This window comes from Felis catus, chromosome E3, assembly GCF_018350175.1.
Source record: "Felis catus isolate Fca126 chromosome E3, F.catus_Fca126_mat1.0, whole genome shotgun sequence".
NCBI classification, from domain to species: Eukaryota; Metazoa; Chordata; class Mammalia; order Carnivora; family Felidae; genus Felis; species Felis catus.
In genome coordinates, this window is record NC_058383.1 from 17,402,138 (window position 1) to 17,421,503 (window position 19,366).

At 46.3% G+C, this 19,366-nt stretch overlaps 1 protein-coding gene across 9 annotated transcripts in view; it reads right to left on the reverse strand.

Annotated features, from left to right (window-relative positions):
- STX4 (syntaxin 4) overlaps window positions 1–19,356 on the reverse strand; it is a 27,166-nt gene extending 7,810 nt beyond the window's left edge. The window contains exons 1-13 of one of the 9 annotated variants that reach the window (XR_006591337.1): window positions 19,032–19,275; window positions 18,741–18,842; window positions 18,529–18,628; window positions 18,319–18,393; window positions 17,733–17,803; window positions 16,110–16,218; window positions 15,961–16,037; window positions 15,588–15,725; window positions 14,250–14,360; window positions 14,057–14,155; window positions 11,783–12,833; window positions 11,565–11,683; window positions 8,593–8,771 (exon numbers count right to left, since the gene is read on the reverse strand). Coding sequence is in view for 3 of the 9 variants with exons in the window: in XM_019820682.2 (XP_019676241.1) it covers window positions 14,075–14,155; window positions 14,250–14,360; window positions 15,588–15,725; window positions 15,961–16,037; window positions 16,110–16,218; window positions 17,733–17,803; window positions 18,319–18,393; window positions 18,529–18,628; window positions 18,741–18,842; window positions 19,032–19,061 (894 nt within the window). In the remaining 6 variants the exon portion in view is untranslated. The other 8 variants (XR_006591336.1, XR_006591339.1, XR_006591338.1 and 5 more) reach the window with 8 other exon arrangements.
- Between the last annotated feature and the right edge of the window lie 10 nt (window positions 19,357–19,366).

The following is a 19,366-nucleotide window of genomic DNA, read 5'->3' on the forward strand; positions in this document are numbered from 1 at the left end:
AGACAAGAATGCTCGGTGCAACAAAATTTGTGATAACTGGGAATACCCTAAACGTCCATTAGCAAAGGACTAATTACATAAAGCTAGCCACTATAAAATATATTATGCAGCTGTTTTTAAAAAATGAGGCTTATTAACTTATTTTGTTGAAAGATATCTTGAAAATATGTCAAGTGAAAAAAATAAGGTACAAAGCAGTGTGGTTAGCATGTTTCCATTAAGTTTATTTATTTATTTTTGAGACAGAGCACAAGCAAGGGAGGGGCAGAGAGAGAGGGAGACACAGAATCCAAAGAAGGCTCCAGGCTGTGAGCTGTCAGCACAGAATCTGATGCGAGGCTCAAATCCACGAGCCGTTAGATCCTGACCTGAGCCAAAGTCAGACACTTAACTGACTGAGCCACCCTGGCGCCCCTTGAATATTTTTAGAAGGACACTCAAGAACAGACTTTGGATTATAAAGTCCAGCCACTAGGGCCTTCCCAATTTATAAGCCAAAATGAAACCAAAGGTCAGAGTGAACCAGTTCCTCCTTACCATGCTCTTATCATCTCTAGACTTGCTCTTATCAACACTAGACCAAGTTGGCAGCCTCAGGAAGTGACCCATGTGCACCCCCTCTCCAGGCCCACATGCCAGTCATAGGGGACTTTGCAGTAGCTGGTAAAGTCAGGACTGTTAACACCAGGTAGCTCCAGGAACAGAAATAGCAAGTATCCCCTTGATATCAGGGACTTCACTCAAGAGTTGTCATGCCCAGGTCCTCAGACAGTAGCTTTAGAAGAGGTTCTTATCCCTGTTCTCCATAGCAGCACAAGGGGGCCACATGGTAGCAGCAGGGACCAGGATGTCATAGCTGCGGGAAGAGACACCAGTTTGGCCAAGGACACTCACTGCCTGTTGCCATTCGCAAAGTAAGACAAGCACTGACTCCAGGCCTTCTGCCTGTACAGGCTGGCATCAAAGTCTGACAGAATCCAAGGAAGAAACAAACTGGACTAGGGTATTGGAAATGGAGATTTTTGTTACTACTGACTTGTGAACTTGAGCAAGATGATTTATCTTGGAGATGACGAGGCACCTTTTAAAAATTGGTACAAAGATACTATAGACCCTAATCAACAGACACCCACGGGTATCTATCTACAATGAAGGATGAAGTGGGTCCTGTGGAGGTTTAGAAGAAATCCACAACTTCTGCTCCCTTTCTGGGACCAGATAGCACACCCATACCTTGGTCCCCCTCTCTGACACCCCAGGCATCCCACATCCCAGTTCCTGCTCCCTGAGGACTCAGATGGTCTGACTTTTTTTAAAAAATTATTTTAACAGCTTTATTAAGAAATAATTTACATGCCATACAACTAACCCATTTGAAGTATCCAATTCAGTGGTTTTTAGTATATTCACAGGGTTATGCAACCATCTGAATCTAATTTTAGAATAGTTTCATCCCCTTAAAAGAAACTCCATACCCATTAGCTGGCACTCCCTATTTACCCCAACCCCAATTCCCAACTCCTTTCCCTTAGCCCTAGTCAATCACCAATCTACTTTCTGTCCGAGTTGCCTCCTGTGGATGTTTCATGTAAATGGAATCATACATTATGTAACTGGCCTCTTTCACTTAGCACACTGTTCTCAAGGTTCATCCATGCTGTAGCATTTGTCAGTACTGCATTCCTTTTTATTGTCGAATAATATTCCATTGTATGGAGATACTTTTTTTAATCCATTCACAATTGATGGACATTTGGGTTTCCTTTGTCTATTGTGAATAATGCAGCTAGGAACATTCATATGAACATTCTATGAACAAGTTTTTATGTGGACATGTTTTTTAATTCTCTTGTTTGCGTATCTACCACTTGAGGAACTGTCAGAATGTTTTCCAAATGGCTGCACCATTTTACATTCCCACCAACAGGATATGAATGTTCCAATTTCTCCACACCTTTACCAACAGCTGTTATTATCTGCCTTTTTATTATAGCCATCCTTGTGGGTGTGAATTTGTGGTTATGATTTGCATTTCCCTGATGGCAAATGATGTTGGGCATTTTTTTGTGTGTATTTATTGGCCATTTGTATGTCATCTCTGGGTAAATGTCTGTTCAAGTTCTTTGCCCATTTTTTAATTGGGCTGTTTGACTTTTTGCTGTTGAGCGGTAATAAAAGCTTTTTATGTATTCTAGATAGAAGTTTCCTATGAGTTGCAAAATTTCTCTCATTGTGTGGGTTGTCCTTTTATTTTCTTGGTGCCCTTTGAAGCACGAAAGTTTTTAATTTTGATGATATCTCATTTATCTATTTTTTTCTTTTGTTGCTTGTGCTTTGCAGAGCCATAGGTAAGAAACCATTCCCTAATTCAAGGTCATGAAGATTTATGCCTATGTTTTTATCTAAGAGTGTTACACATGTTTATAAAGTTTACAACCTAGTTATAAACTTACAAGCTTAAACTTTATAAAAGTTTATTTTTGGTAAACTATAAAAGTTTTATAGCTCAAAGCTCTCACATTTGGGTCTTTGATCCATATTGGGTTAATTTTTGTGTATGTTTGAGATAGGGGTTCGATTTCATTCGTTTGCACATGGATATCCAATTGTCCCAGAACTAGGGCGCCTGGGTGGCTCAGTTGGTTAAGCATCTGACTTCAGGTCATGATCTTGTGGTTTGTAAGTTCAAGCCCCATGTCGGGTTTCATGCTGACAGCTCAGAGCCCGGAGCCTGCTTTGGATTCTGTGTCTCCCTCTTTCTCTGCCTCTCCCCCGCTTGCGCTCTTTCACTCTCTCTCAAAAATAAACATTAAAAATAATAATAAAATAAAATAATAAAAAGACTTATTTTTCCATTGAAGTGGCTTGATATCCTTGTTGAAAATTAACTGTACACAGGTTTATTTCTGGAATCTCAATTGTATTCCATGAAGATATACGTATCTATCTATCTATCTATCTACTATCTTTACTTTCTTTATGCTAGTATCACACTATTTTGCTTACTGTAGCTTTGTAATAAGTTTTATCAAGACCTGTGATTCCTCCAACTTATATTTCAAGATTAATTTTTCTGGATTCCTTGCATTTCTATATGAATTTTAGGATCAGCTTGCCAATTTTTGCAAAAAAAAGCTGGGATTTTGATAGGGACTGCACTGAATCTGTAGATCAATTTGAAGAGTATTGCCATCTTAACAATATTAAATCTTCTGCCCCATGAATTTAGGATTTTAAAAATCCATTTGGATTTTAAATTTCTTTCCACAGTATATTGTAGTTTTCAGTATATAAATCTTACTCATCTTTTGTTAAATTTATATATAAGTATTTTACTTCCTTGTTTCTATTATAAATGGAATTATTTTTATTTCATTTTTGGATTGTTTCTTTGCTAGTGATGAGAAATATAATAGATTTTTGTACATTATTCTTATATTCTGCAACCTGGCTAAACTAGTTTATTAACTCTAATAGTTTTTATGTGTGTATTCTTTAGGATTTTTCCATATACAAGATCATCTCACCTGGAAAATAGAGATAGTTTACTTCTTCTTTTCCAATCTGGATGCCTTTTCTTTCTTTTTCTTGCCTAATTGCCCCAGCTAGAACTTTCAGTACAGTGTTAAAGGGAGCAGTCATCCTGATCTCAGGGGGGAAAACATGCAGTCTTTCACCATTTAAGTATGATGTTAACTGTGAATTTTTTTATAGATGCCCTTTGATACTTAGCAAGTTAAGGAAGTTTCCTTTTATTCCTAGTTTCTTAAGCTTTTTTATTATTGTAATTAAAGGGTGTTGGATTTTGTCAAATGTATTTTCTATTGAGATGATTATATGGTTTATGTTCTTTATTAATATTCAGAATTACATTAATTGATTTCTGGATGTTAAACCAACCTTGCATTCGTGCAATAAATCCCACTTGGTCATGCTGTATGATAATTTTTATACATTGCTAGATTCAGTTTGTTAGTATTTTGTTGCAGATTCTTATAAGAAATATTGATATGTAGTTTTCTTGTGATGTCTTTGTCCAGTTTTATTATCTGGATAATGCCCAGTCTGACTTCTGGCCTTCAGTTTTCTTCTGCCCTAACTTCCTTTACCTCCCTGGCTCTCTACCAGGACTGTCCCAGGTAATGGGTCCATCTTGGGAGTGCAAAATCATATGCCCTGCTGTTGATGCCATATGCCATATGCAGCAGCTGGTATCACTCCTCACTCTGTACTACAGACTACAGTCATCATTCCCTTCCCAGCCAAGTGGCTGGAGAAATTAGGGGCTCCTCACAGGAGTATGCTCCAGGAACAGGGTGAGGAGATAGGGGAAGGCAGCAAGCTTTGTAGCTGGGGCAATCATTCTGGATTCAACAAAGGAGATTTGCAGACCAGTTCTCAATTATCTACACACAGTCCACTCTCAACATAAATCCCTCCAGCTGGAGCCTACCTTCCTTTCAGTCCCTATCCCTGCTCTGACCTCATGTACCTACTCCTAGTCAGCAGGCTTCAACCAAGAGGACCTTCTATTGATTTGTTTCTTCCTTTTCCCAGTCTTTGGGCTTTTGAACTTGCTCTTCCCTGGTGATGGAACACACTTCCCCAGATTTGCCCATCTGTGATACTTTCTCTTTATTCAAGTCTCAGCTCCAGCCATACAGTTATTAGGTTTCTGTTCCTGCATATTAAATAACCATCAACTTAGCATCTTAAAATAACACTTATTTCTTATTTTATAGTTCTGTGAGCCAGAAGTCCAGGTGGACCCATCTGGGTCCTCTACTAAGGGTCTCACAAAGCTGAAGTCAAGGTTTTGTCCAGTCTGGGCTCTTATCTGGAGGCTCTGCCATAGAGTCCACTTCCAGACTCATCCAGGTTATTAACAGAATTCAGTTCCATTTGGCTGTAGGACTGAGGTCTCTGTTTCTTTGCTGGCTGTCAGTCAGAGGTGGTTCTCAGCGTCTCAAGGCTATCTATATTCCTTGGCTGGGGGCCCTTCAGAACTGGCAATGGCACATCAAGTCCTCCTTTTTCAAATTTTCTGACTTTTCCTCTTCTATTGCTAGCTGGAAAAGCTTCTCTGCTTTTAAGAGTTAATGTTATTACATTGGGTCTACCTGAATAACTCAGTATACTCTCCCTATCTTAAAGTCAACCAATTAGTAAACATGGGATACCTGGATGGTGCAGTTGGTTAAGCATCTGACTCTTGATTTTGGCTCAGGTCATGATCTCAAGGTTTGTGGGCTCAAGCCCCGCATTGGGTTCTGTGCTGATGGTGCAGAGCCTGCTTGGGATTCTGTCTCTCCTCTCTGCCCCTTCCCCACTGGTGCATGTGTGTGCACGCACACACACACACACCCTCTCTCTCATTCTCTCAAAATAAATAAATAAACTTAAAAAAAAACTCAACCAATTACTAAACTTAATTACACCTGCAAAGCCCTTTTTGCCATGTAAGGTAACATATTCATAGAGATTAGGGCATGGAATCTTTGGAGGCCATTATTCAATTCACCCTCTAGCCCTCAAAGATTTATGTCTGGTCCACATGCAAAATACATTCACTTCCTCCCAAGGTTCTTAAAAGTCTCACCACTGTCCAAAAAGTCTCATCCCATTATAGCATCAACTCAGAATAAAAAAAAAAATCTCACACAAATCTTATCAAACCCAAAGTCCTAAATCCCATTATCTAAAAGCCGATGCAGATGAAGCTATGGGTATAATCCTTCCTGGAGCACAATTCCTGCCATCTGTGGACCTATGAAACTAAAGAAACAAAGGGCACCTGGGGGGCTCAGTTAGTTGGGTGTCAGAGTCTTGATTTCACCTCATGTCATGATCTTAAGGTCATGGGATCTAGCCCCATGTCGGACTCTGCCAGGCATGAAGACTGCTTGAGATTCTCACTCTATCCCTCTTCCTCTGCCCCTCCCCTGCTTATGTGCGCTCTCTCTCTCTCTCAAAAAAAAAAAAAAAAAAAAAAAGAGAGAGAGAGAGAGAAAGAAACAAGTCATGTACTCCCAACATGCAATGGTGGGACGTGCATAGGATAATAAACATTCTGGCTCAAAATGGGGAGTCACTGGAATTCCAAAATCCAGTTAAGCGAATTCCCTTAGGTTTCTAGGCCAAGAAAGAATCCTTCATGGCTCTGTTCTGCCCTAAGCTCTCAGGTTGCCCTTTGGATTAGTCACCTTCCCTAAGAAGCCATTCTTGACTACTTATTAGCACAGCCATCTCCAACCCCTTGTCATTTTTTGTCATAGCATGCTGCTTAATTTTTAATAATATATGTCATGGTTTTGGAATACCTTAGCTATTTCTTTTCTTGTCCTCTCCACTAAAGTATAAACCCCATGAAAGGCAGAGATCTTGTCTGTATTTTCACCTCTATTTCTCCACCACCTTCCACAGTATCAGGTACATAACTCTTGCTCAATAAATATTTTATGACTAAATGAATGAATGATTTAAATGTGGAACAAGGTGGTATGGTAGGCTAAACAGTGTCCCCCTAACCATGTCCACATCCTAATCCCTGGAACCTGAGAATGTCACTTTATATGCTAAAGGGACTTTGCAGATGTAATTAAAAATTGTAAAATGGAAGATTATCTTGGGGCATCTGGGTGGGCTCAAAATAATCGTAAGTATCCTGATAAGAGGGAGACAGGGTGGTCAGAATCAGAGGAAAAGGTGATGTAACAATGGAAGGTAAGAAGGGAATAATATTCTTTGAAATGGAGTATGAGGCCACAAGTCAAGGAATACAGGCATCCAATAGAAGCTGAAAAAGGCAAGTGAAAGGTTCCTCCAGAAGGAGCTAGCCCTGCCAACTCCTTGACTTTAGCCCAGTGAAACTGATTTTGGATTTCTGATCTCTGGAACCATAAAACAATAAATGTGTGTTGCTTTAAGCCACTATGTTTGTGGTAATTTGTAACAGGAGTAATAGGAAACTAATATAGTGGGATGGGTTAACTCTCATAGTGTGTGGCTGTAACTGCTGACGCCCCCCCCCCCCCCCGCCAATATTCATCCTTCTAAAGTTAGCTTGTTTCCTGGCAATAGTTCCCCAGTTCCCCTAGAACTTTAATCTGGACAAAAAGCTTGCCCAGGATGAAGATTATATTTCTTGGCCATGTGACTACATTCTGGCCAATAGGATTAGAGCAGAAATTATTGGTATGACTTCTGCAATTAAGGGTGAAGGGCAAGCTGCCCCCTCCACTTTCCTCCTTCACAAGGACTAAACTGTGAAAGTGGTGGTGGACCATCTTAGATCATGTGGGTGAGGGCAATATCCCAGAGAAGGAACAACAAGATAAATAAAATAATTTACTATTTTGTTGTTGTTGTTCATGGGTACTGATGACGTCATGCCATGGTTAGTTTGCGTCTCTGTTTCATGCAGCTGTACCCATTCACAAACACAGAATTTCCACTTACTATCCATTATGTTGGGGCTTCTTGGGAGGGCAGACATCCATACACTTAAGGGAAGTTTGGGTTTTACTTTCTCTTTTTTCCTTTTGAACAAGTCCTTTGTAATAGTGCCATTTGTGGGGCAAAGCCTCAGACCTTGTAGCACCACCACAGCTCATTTTGGTATGCCAGTTGTCTTGGAGACAGGAAAGGAGAACTGAATAGAGAGTCTCTGCAAAATTGAGGGAGCTTCTATCAGTCATCTAGGATCAAATTATGCTGCAGTAACAACTATCCCGAAATTTCAGTGGCGCACAACAAATGTGTTTTCTCACTCATATTCCATGTCCTCTGTTGGGGGAGGTCATCAAGAGGATGTAACTGTCAGTTGACTGATGAGTTGCGCCTTCACAATCAAAGGCTTCCCTTCCTTGGAGTGAACATTCAGCTTGCCTTCCCTGCCCCTAGAGGCTGCCCCAAGGACACAGCCTTGAGAAAGCACTGTGTTGTTGAGACCATGTGGATGGTACGCATGACTGAATCCACTTAAGGCCTCTATATAAACATTTTTTTTAAGTAGGCTCTACACCCAATGTGGGGCTTGAACCCATGACCCTGAGATCAAGGGTCATATGCTCTACCAACTGAGCCAGCCAGGTGTCCCAATGCCTCTATATAAATTTTTAAGATTTGGGGACACTTAGGTGGCTCAATCAGTGAAGCATCCAACTTCACCTCAGGTCATGATCTCACGGTCCATGAGTGCTGTCAGCACAGAGCCTGCCTCAGATCTTCTGCCTACCTCTCTCTCTCCCCCTTCCCCTCTCCTTCACTCTTTCTCAAAAATAAATAAAAACATTAAAAAAAAGTTTAAGATTCGGTGGGAGGTACAAAAAAATATATTTGGTGGGAGGTGCAGAGATCTACTCATTTGGTGGCTGCCCAAGACCAACTTGTATGTAACTTCCCTTGCTTATTTTAATAATATTATTATTATTTGAAGATTTTAAGTAATCTCCACACCCAACATGGGGCTCAAACCCACAACCCCAAGATCAAGATCAACCCCACAACCCCAAGATCAAGTGGAGTCATGCTCCACTGACTGAGCCAGCCAGGTGCCCCTAAGTCCCCTTCCTTATTAAACCTCCCACTTACCAATCTGCAGTGGCCCTGTCTTTTTGTTTGATTTCCCCTGCCCTCTGTGTACAGGGGCCAATTTCCAATTTCACTTGGGAAGCGCCAGAGGATGTTGTACAACATCTTCCATGGGACAGCTGTGGCTCTGTTCTATATCATCTTCCTTCCAGAATCCAGTCTGGAGGAACAGCCTCAATCTGGAATTTTAAGACAAAGAAGAGGAGAAAGGTGGCAGATGTCTTGATGGCTCTTAAACCTTCTTCTTGGAAGTGGTACATGTTGCTCCTACTCAAGTTCCGTTGCCAAAAGCAAGCCCCACATACCCAAAGCTGATGTCAGCAGAGTAGGTATATATAATCTCTTCATATGGTGGGACCCCATAGAGAGGGTTAATGAATGTTTTTGAACAATTGTGGAATCTTCTTGGTCTGCCTTCTTTGTCACAAATATGACCTTTGTGTTTCTTCCACATGCAAAATAAATATGCATCCTTCCCAGGGGAGACCACCCAAATGACCCATCTAATCATGGCATCAGAATCAAGAGCAGGACCTCTAATAGTCTCTATATCAGGTCCAGAGATGGCTTCTCTTGATCCAGAGACCTATAAACCAGAAATCCTCACCCCCTTCCTCCTTCTCCCCCTCCTCACAAGTTATCTCTGCCCCCACCCCCTCACACACATTCAACATATGAAGTGGAACAGAGACAGGATAATGGCAGTAAACACTCCCATTTAGAAAGAAGAATGAGAGGGGCACCTGAATAGCTCAGTTGGATGGCATCTAACTCTTGATTTTGGCTCAGGTCATGATCCCAGAGTCGTGGTATTGAGCCTCATGTTGGGCTCCATGCTGGTGTGGAGCATGCTTGAGATTCACTCAGTCTACCTCTGACCCTCCCTCCACCCCCTGCATGCAGGCACTCTTTTTCTCTCAAATTAAAAAAAAAGAAAAAGAAAATTAGAAGGACAAAGACCCACAGCACTTACTGGCCCAGAGTAATTCTAATACCTTGCTGAGCAGATGTTGCAAAGGCCCCCCACTTTTCCTGAGAGTGGGACTGCTCTCTGGGATTAATTCCCTAGTTCCCATTAAGTAGCTCATCCGTTCCCATTTATTCTCCTTGGCCACATTTGAGAAAACACTGGAAGTTATGCCCTTCTGAGGCAAAGCAGCTTTCTGCCTCCTTCACGCCCATAGAAATTTGGGAGCCCTCAAGGTCTTAAACACTCATGGTCTTTTAAAAATCCATGATAGTGCCTTTTTGTGAGGAGGGAAAGAGGCTTCTTATCTATTGGATTCCAGTCACTTGTGGGCCAACTGCCAAACCCACCAATTCTTTTCAGACATGCCTCTCTCTTTAGACTTAATTGTAAGCAAATGGAGCCTACTCACTCCTTTGGGAGAATTACACTCTTAAACTCTCTTCTCTGAATCATCTTGACTAACTGAAAGGCTTTATTGGGAACCACTTTGACCAAGTCAGAGGTTTTTACAAAAGGCACGAGAGCCATACACTTGATATCACCCTTGCCACAAAGATGAGTTTTAATCACTTTGTGGTTTAAGGGCCTTATCAGTCGTATCTTCACTGGCTAAAAATGTAGACCACCTGCCCAGAAGTTTCTATATTCTCTTCCATTTCTGCTTAAAAACTGGCCAATTATTTTTTAGGTCATCTCTTTCTTACAATAACTTGTCAAATGCATCCAAAGGCAATCAAAGTATGCTACTAATATTCTTTCTCAAATTTTCCCCCCAAAGCCCCAAGCTCATTTGGACATCATTTGCATTCTTAGTTATTTCCAGCTTAGAGTTTAACCAAATGCTTCACCACTGCCTAACACATGTCACCATCTTTCCAACTTTCACTGATGGTTTCCTCATCAGCCACTGCCCAGCTCCAAAGCCAATGCCATATAATTCAGGTTCATTCTTAATGTGGTAATACCCTACCTCTGGGTACTAGTTCTGTGACAGTTGGTTTAGACTTGTTTTTTTTTTTTTTTTTTAGACTTATTCTGACATAACAACAACTAGCCTCCAAATATCAGTGGTTCACAAGTGGGAAAAGAAAAGGCAAGATGCCAGACTACTTGCTGGTACTTAAAGCTTCTACTGGAAGTGATACTTTACATTTCTACTCATATGCCATTGGCCAAAGCAAGTGCTACACCTAAGTATTGTAAGCGGGATATGAATGTCTACAGTCCTACAGTGAGTAGTCTACAGGAAGGACAGTATATATTCAGAACAATAATACAATCTATCACAGGGCTGCAGAAATGTCAATCATTGAGTTCATCCACTCCTTCATACACACTCTGCTGCAGTTTTGTACCAAGTAAGACTTCACATACATCTTGGTCAAAGACAAAGTCTTGATTCGAGGTAGACAATTTATTTTTTTTTAACGTTTTTAAGTTTATTTATTTTTGACAGAGACAGAGTGTGAGTATGAGCTGGGGAGGGGCAGAAAGAGAGACACAGAATCCGAAGCAGGCTCCAGGCTCTGAGCTGTCAGCACAGAGCCTGACATGGGACTCGAACCCACAAACCATGAGACCATGACCTGGGCCAAAGTCAGAAGCTCAACCGACTGAACCACCCAGGCACCCCTCGAGGTAGATAATTTATATAGGCTGGTCAAAGTAGCCTGACCCAGACCAGTCAGGTTTCTTTTCCTAGTAATTTGAACCATGAAATATTGAGTGATGAGTGAATGAGGCAATAAGTGGGGAGAGCTATAGATGAAAAGCTATGCTGCAAGATGGATTTGGAAAAGCCGCACTCAACCAAGACCCTGTTCCCTGAACAGCAGCCAAGACAGGACTTCAGCGCAAAATCTGCCCCTACCTCCTCACTGAGCTCAGTTTTCCCCAGGAGAGGGTATCGACAAGAGAGCCACCTTGTGGATTTTCACTGGAGTGAAATCTCCAGTGCATGGGTCCACCTGACTGCGAGATTTGCCCCAAACTTGCCACTCACCTGTTCAAAACCCTTCCATGTGTCCCCTAGCCCACAGGAAAAGTTCAAACTACCAGGCCAGCATCCGAGACCTCACTGGGCCATCTAGCTACCTCTTTCAGGAGGTTCTGCACAGCTTCCTGGGTGAGACAGAGAGGTAAACAGGCTTTCAGGGGTGACGCCGTCTAGCAAAACCGATCAGAAGTCACATACCCCACACGGATACCCAGCTGCATTACCCAGCTGCGTAGATGTGACACAGTCTTTGCCTTGGTCTGATAGTCTCCTATCAGATCCCAGTAGGTGCCACAGGTCGTGCAGTTTTCCTCTGAAGGCAGAAAGGTGAGTGCGTGGGCAAAGGCGAACAACAGGACAGAGTTCCGCTGAAGATGCAGGCCGCAGGGGAAGAGAGGGAGAATTAGGGAAACCCAGAGGCCCCGTATTCAAATCAGTCTTCTACTGGGGCAGGATCCGTCCTACCTCGCAGTTTTCCCATTGAGCCGACATCCAGATTGTGTTTGCACACCTTTCCTGTAGATGTCTAGGGCTTCATCTGTACACGGGATACACGATCTCAGGCAGGACGGAGGAATGGGTACCCTCCAAGACTTGCACAGCTGCCCAGTTCAGCGAAGAGGGAGAGGGACCCAGCCACGCCTTCTTGGGTGAAGTCCCAGACTCACTACCCCAGGCAGACTCACAAGTTCGTGCCCCTCCGCCTGTTAGAGTTTTGATCATGCCCCCGACGCCCTGTGATCCAATCACTTTTGGGTGCAACTGAGGACTCGCTGAGGCCCCTCCCATATCAGCCTTTGGTTAATTGTGGTTTAATACCCAGTGTTCACTTCCCCAGGACGTCTAACAGGCCAATCCCGATGCGCTTTAGGAACAACATTTAGTTCCGCTGGCCAATCATTTTCCAATTCCCACAAGGCCACGCCTCCTAGACTCAGAGCCAAGCTTACGCTTGGACCTGGATCTGGCGCAGGCGCCTTGCAACAGCCGCGCCAGGGTCACTTGAGGGCCACGGGGAGGCGCTGCAGGCGGGAGCCCAGATGGATGGAGGCAGAGCAGGCAGGGATCATCGGGGCCTAACCCCACCCCCCGGCTCCTTCCCCCAGGCCAGGCCCAGGGGCGGAGAATGAGACTGCACCGAGGGACACACGTCCAGCCCTTCCATGACTCGTGTCACCCCAGCAACTATATGTGTGTAGCCGAAGCAAGCGGTACTGTGGCCAGATGGGCTGGGCAAGGGCGGCTTGGAGCAGCAGCGTCATCAGCAGCAGGGACCTGTGGGATCGAAAATGGGATAGGACAGGGCGGCTGGAACCCACCCCCCAGACCTTGGTTGGGGACAGGCACCGCCCCATTCCAACCAGGCTTCAGAGCCAGAAGCCAGCTTACCCACGAAACTAGGTGTCTGAGGACGGGTGCCATGCCCAGCTTCGGAAACTAGGCTTGGGATTCGGAACTCTTAGAAATTTAGAGTTGGGGTCTGGAGTTTAGGTGCCTCATAGAAACCAGGTGTCAGGCTCTTCTGTCTCTTCTACTGCTTTAGCCACATAACCACATAGAAACCAAGTGTGCTGATCTAGAGTCACTGGCTCTCTAAGCTGAACTCCTATGTCAAAGCCTATGCTTTTTTTCTGGGCACAGGGCTGCTCCTTCTGCCTGGCAACCTTTCCCCTGCTTCTTCCTGTAACTGGCTCCTCCTCATTTAATGTTCCACTCAAATGTCGCACCTTCTGAGACAAGCCTTTCCCTGTTCACTGTATGTGAAGCAACAGCTCAGATACACGGTGCTTACTCACAGTGCTTCTTCTTAGCCTCAGGAATGCCCACCGATGCCCCACAGTCTCACCTGTATCCCAGCGTGGCCTGGCCCAGCTTCACTGCTTTGGCATTAGGTACTCACAGTAGTCTTTCCCCAGGAACAATACTGAGCCAGATGTGGGTGTTACCCCCTCCCTGCCCCACCTGTTCCTATGGGATAGTAGGAGGGCAGTACCAGCTTGCTGTGGTCATAGCACCTGGAACAGTCTGATCTGAGTCTGCCTGGGCTGGGTCTAGCCCCAAGGATGGCCAGGAAAAGGGGAGGCTGGATACCTGGAGGTCCTGGGACAGCCCTTCCAGGAACACACATGCACAGGGGAGTCTCCAAGCTCTTTTTTTTTTTTTTTTTAATTTCTTACAAAACCATGTGTTCCAGCCAAAGAGGACACTGCAGGCCCTCTCCCAGGCATTGCAGTTTGAGTGGGGAAGCCCCCATGAATGAGTGGCTGTCAACCCCAGAAGAACTGTCTGCCCCTCTGCACAGGGCCAATGTGAGGAAGGGGGTCCAGCTGGAGGCTCTGTCCTGCCCTCCCCCCTCAGCTGCTGGGAGAGAAGGCAGACCTGGGTCCCTGGTGCTCTTAGTGCCTGCAAGGGAAGGAGGGAGAACAGGGTCTGAGGGGAGGAGGAAAGGCTGGGGCCCAGGATGAGGCAGGCCAGGGGGCAGGCCCACAATAGCTCACCAAGAACGTGCGATGTTCTCAAACCAATATGGAGACACCAATGATCACTGCCACAATGAGGACAGTGACAGACAGACAGATGGCGATCAAAACTTTTTTCTGTGGGAGAGGAGGAGTTCAGAGAAACTCAGGAAGGAAGGAAGGGAAGGCCACCCAGGGCCTGGGATGGGACAAGGGGGACAGGGAAGCTCACCTTCCGTGCCTTCTTCTGGTTCTCCAGGGCCATCTTGACATGTTCCTGCCCCCGTTCCACATAGTCTGCTGAGCTCAGGATGTTTTTCTCAATCCGGTTGATCATCTCCCCCTGCTCAGAAGAGAAGATGGTTCAGGCAGGTGGGGATAACTGGGGGTAGAGGGCCCAGTGGCTCCTATTTGCTCACCCTAGTTCAGGTGCCTGAAGGACATTTTCTGGCAGAAAACACTGCACTGACAAAGATGCGGGGGCAGGACCACATCTGACAAAAGTTCACACTCTTGAGGGTGGCTTCCAGGACCCCCTTTATCATGTGGTCCCTCCTGCTCTGCTCCCTTACCCCGTAAAACCTTCATTTGCAGTGGTGGCTTGGAGCCAAGTGCCTTAAGAGGATCACACCTTTTCACAGAGGGTGAACTTTTGTCCCCTTGTAAATCTGTCTGAATTTGCCCATTCTTCTAAGGCCTGCCTCTCAACAGCTGTGAAGCCCTCCCCATCCCTGCCTCCTCATCCCGGCCAGCCTTCAGGTCCTGGTGCTCCTACTGAGTGAAATCCCTTCCCCATGACTCCCAGCTACACAAGGGCATTGGCTGCAGCACTAGTGAGTCAGCTCCTCCACGACAGCGCTGGAAGCTTACCTCACCCCATACAACCAGGGCCAGGAGAAGAACACTACCTCCCACCCCGACCTCATACAGATTTGAGGACAAAGGCCCACTGTGAGACAACTTTGACTAGAGCTGTTAGAGGTATAAGGGTGGATTGTATTGGTGAAGGAGGAGCCAGGGTTGGGGCTATACCTGGGGTGGGCTAAACTGGTGGATAGGGTGAGATGCTGCATATAGAGGAGTGGCCACCTGGGTAACTGTGGAGGTAGAAGGAATTCTGGGGCATGGCTAAGGATGGAAATAAGGGCCAGCCTGGGGGCATGGCCCAGCCTGGAGGAAGATAAAAACCTCAGGGAGAAAGGCTTAAGGGTGGAGATGGGCTGACAGTCACAGCTGGGGTTCTTTTCTTTATTATTTTTTTTAATGTTTATCCATTTATTTTTCAGACAGAGAGAGAAAGAACACAAGTGGGGGAGGGGCGCGCACACACACATACACACACACAGACACACACACACACACACACACACACACACAACATCTGAAGCACAGGCTCTGAGCTGTCAGCACAGAGCCTGATGCAGGACCTGAACTCCCGAACTATGAGATCATAACCCAAGGTGAAGTCAGATGCTTAACTGACTGAGCCACCCACAGCTGGGGTTCTGACTGAACATGGTCTCACATCCCGGGGCTAGGTCAAGCCCAGCCAGCTATCCTGGGTGCCCACCTGCACCTCCACTTCAGTAGCCAGAAAAGTGAAGATCTCATGAAGTTCACGGATACTGCGTTCAAGCTGCTGGATCTCACTGTGCCGGGCTGAGATCTCATTTAGGGCCTGTCGAGTCACTTGTGTGTCCTTCAGTATCTGGGGAGTGGACAGGAATGGACAGATGGGTCACAGGGAAATCAGCAGCAAGTGAGAAGTTCCTGTTGAGCTTTCAGGCAGCCCTTGGGATTAGAAGTGGGGCTAGGGCCCTGATGAGTGACTCTAGGCATGCTAATTCACTCCCCTCTGGGCCTCAGTATTCCCTCAATCAAAAAGGGCCAGGCCTCAGAGAAGATGGGAATCCCAGAAGAGGGAGCGGGCTGTGGCCACTCACATTGGATACAAACACCTCACTCTGCCCACTGTCCAGCATCTGCTCCAGCTCTTCGTCAGACACCATTCCAGCATTTGCTGCGAAGGAAAAGGCCAGGCTCAGAGCTGGGTCAGGTTACCTGACCCTGTGGGCCGGACACCACAACTCACTGATCTTCAGCTGCCTCCGAATCCGCTCCACATTCTTCTCCCGATATTCCGACTGCATCAAGTTGCACTTGTTGATGAGCTCCACGAATTGCTGGGACAGGACCCCATGCTAAGGATGGAGAATATAGGCTGGGCACCCCAGGAGGATTTGGCCTCAGCATCCCCACGGGGAGAGCGAGCAAACAGCATAAGTACAAGTGCCTGCCCCTTTAACCACCCTTCTCTCAAATTAAAAGCCAAAACCCTTACCAGGGCTTATAAGGCCCTATATGACCTTCCCTTCCCCCATTTCCCCTCTGACCTTATCTTCCCAGCTGTTCCCTCACTCACTCCCTCCAACCACAGTGGGCTCTTTACCCTCTCCCACCAAAGCCACTTCTACCTCAGGCCTTTGCACTCACTGCTCCTTGGTCCTAGAATGTTTGTGCCCCACAGGAGCCTTTAAATCTTTGTTCCAGTATCACCTTCTGAACAAAGTTTTCTTACCTTATTAAAACCAACCTGCTTTCTGCCGGCACTCTCAATCCCTTTTCTCCTCAATTTTTCCCTTAACTATATTCTAAAATAGTGTACTGCTTTATTATGATGTTTGTCTCTCCCCACCAGAATGTGAGCTCCAGGAGGATAGGAATCTTTGGCTCACTGCTACATCTCAAACAGCTAGAAAAGAGTCTAGCACACAGTAGACACTCAATACATACCTGTGAATGCTTGCTGAACACCAGCCTGACTGCTTAGACTAAAGGTGTGCTGGTATACCTGGAAGTCAGCCTATGGCCCAGACTTTACAGGTCCAGCTGGGCCCTCAGCCTCTCACACTAATGACCACCACAGGCTCCTCCTGAAATGTCCTCTCACCTTGTCCATTCCCCTGCTGTCTTCCATGTGCTCATTCCTTGGAGCTCCTTCCTCAGAAACATATCTGCTCTCCAACCTTCAGCTGCACCCTTGCAAGATGCCCAAACCACTCTATCTTCAATCTGGGGTCCGTGCTGAGCTCTGGGCCCACCTACTCCAACTCTGACCTCCAGGAACTCCAAACCACTCCTCATTGGGTACCCAGAGGGAGGCAGCTAGATCACCTCAAATCTTAGGAGTTAATAAGATATTGATTCAGTGACTTTCCCCTTCCAAGGAAGTTCCTCTTCCTGACTTCTTGAATTCTGTCCATGGGGCAGAGGATGTCCCATGTGACAGGGGTATCCTCTGCCCTGTGGGCAGGAAACCTCCCACTCATTTATGACTATATCCTCTTCTTCCCTGGGCAGGGATATTAGCTACCAAACCCTACCTGAATAATGTCTTTGCCACCTATTCAAGTTTGACTCCCCATCTTGGTTTCTAGAAAGCATGGCTTCTGCAGCCAACATGTCCTTGGGCATGATCTGGGGACCCTGAAACTTGAATGGAGAAGCCAGAGCAGGATATTAGATAGATTGGGAGTCAGGAGACCTTGGGTCTTGACCTTGGGTGAATTTTTTCTTTCTCTCAGTCTCAGTTTCCCCATTTGAAAGTCATCAGGTTGAACTTGATGATCTCTAAGGGTCCTTCCTTCTTATTTCTGCCACCTAATGATCTAGGAACACTTGCAAAATGTCTGAGCTCTGGGAATAACAAACCTACCTGGGTTTTTTTCATCCTTGTGTTGACTGAGTTATAATTCTCATCAGCTTCCTCCTTCTGGGGCTCTATGGCTGTGGGAAGACACAGGGTATTGGTGGGGAAGGGGGTTTGGCCTGTAGCTTCGGAAATCATGTGGGGACCAGGACACAGGGCCAGGACCATACCCCATCCATACAATAGAAAGGTGCTTATCTCTACAAGATTCTTTTGGGAATTATAACTTATCATAAATGACTAATTCTGAGCCTCTGATGGGAGAAAGCATATTTTTCTTCACAATACATCAGAGAATTCCCACAGGTATGCAGAGGCCTCTTGACAAACTCCCATCTGCCTGTCCAAAGAGTGCACATTGGGCAGCAAGAATTGTAGGAGTAAGTGGTTTCCTTATAAATAAAGGAGCTCAAGAGGCAGGCATGTGCTGTGGAAAGTACTATGGACTGGAAGCCAAGAAACAAAGATTCTAGGCCTAGGCCTGCTGTGTGACCTGGATACATCACTGGCCTCTCTGGGCCACATACTCCCCAGATATACCAGGAGCTGGGCAGGACCACAGGGAAGGATGTCTGAGGTCTTAGGAGCTCACCCTTCAGCTGCGCTCGGATCTCCCTCCCCAACTGTTTGATCTCATCACGCAGGTTCTGCAGGTCCTGCTTCATACCTGAACAAGAGAAAGCCATGACTCCCAAACAGTAGCCCCCATCTCAACAAACCTCCCTAGCCACCACCTGCATCATACTACAATCCCCACAATCCCTCTGGCTGAACATGCGTTGGCGCTTCGGGTTTCACTCACTCTCCTCGGGAAGGGGCGTGGCCAGGATGGTGACCTGCTGCTTCTCCAACTCTCGGACTTTATTCTCCAGCTTGACAATAGTCTGTCGAATTGTCCAGACCTGGGGAAGGTGACCAAGAGGGCTGAAGGAGATACGGGGGTACTCCAGACTGCGCTGCTCCTTGGGTCATCCAGCCCCCTCGTGAAGACAGGCCGAGACCCCAGCCTCTTACCTTTTGGAAGAACTCATCGTCCGGGCTCCCCAGCCGTACTGTGCCCGGGTGTACCACCAGCGCGACCCGCTCCTTGTCCTCATCGTCCGAACTGTCATCCCCCTGCCAGGGCCGGGGTTGCTGGCATCACTTCCCTGCTGTTGCTCTCTCCCCGCAGGACTCACGGACTTCCGGGTCTTTCCTTTCCTAGCCCTCAGCCACCCCTCCCTACCCCTAAGACCAGGAGTCCTATATTCCAGCCAGACCCCATCCCGTCCGCCCGTCCCCAACTCTGCAGCCCCTACTTCTCACCTGCCTCAGTTCGTGGGTCCTGTCGCGCATGGCGGCCCGAGCTCCCTTCCCCGGCACGGGAGACCCGAGGGCCTCAAGACTAAGTTTAGAACTCCCGTACCCCACTCACACTCTGACACTGACACTCCCCTCCGCCCTCACCCTGCGGACCCCCAAGCTCCCCACGAGCCACCAGAGGCTCTGTGCCAGGTACCATCCACAGTCAATGCGAAGAAGCCGACCTTGGGTACCCCCAAGATTCCACAGGTTGGAATTCCCTTTTCTTTCCCCCCCTCCCTCTCCCTTAGCCTCGGCCCCGCCCCTCTGGGATGATCGGGGCATGCGCGTGGGGTCGC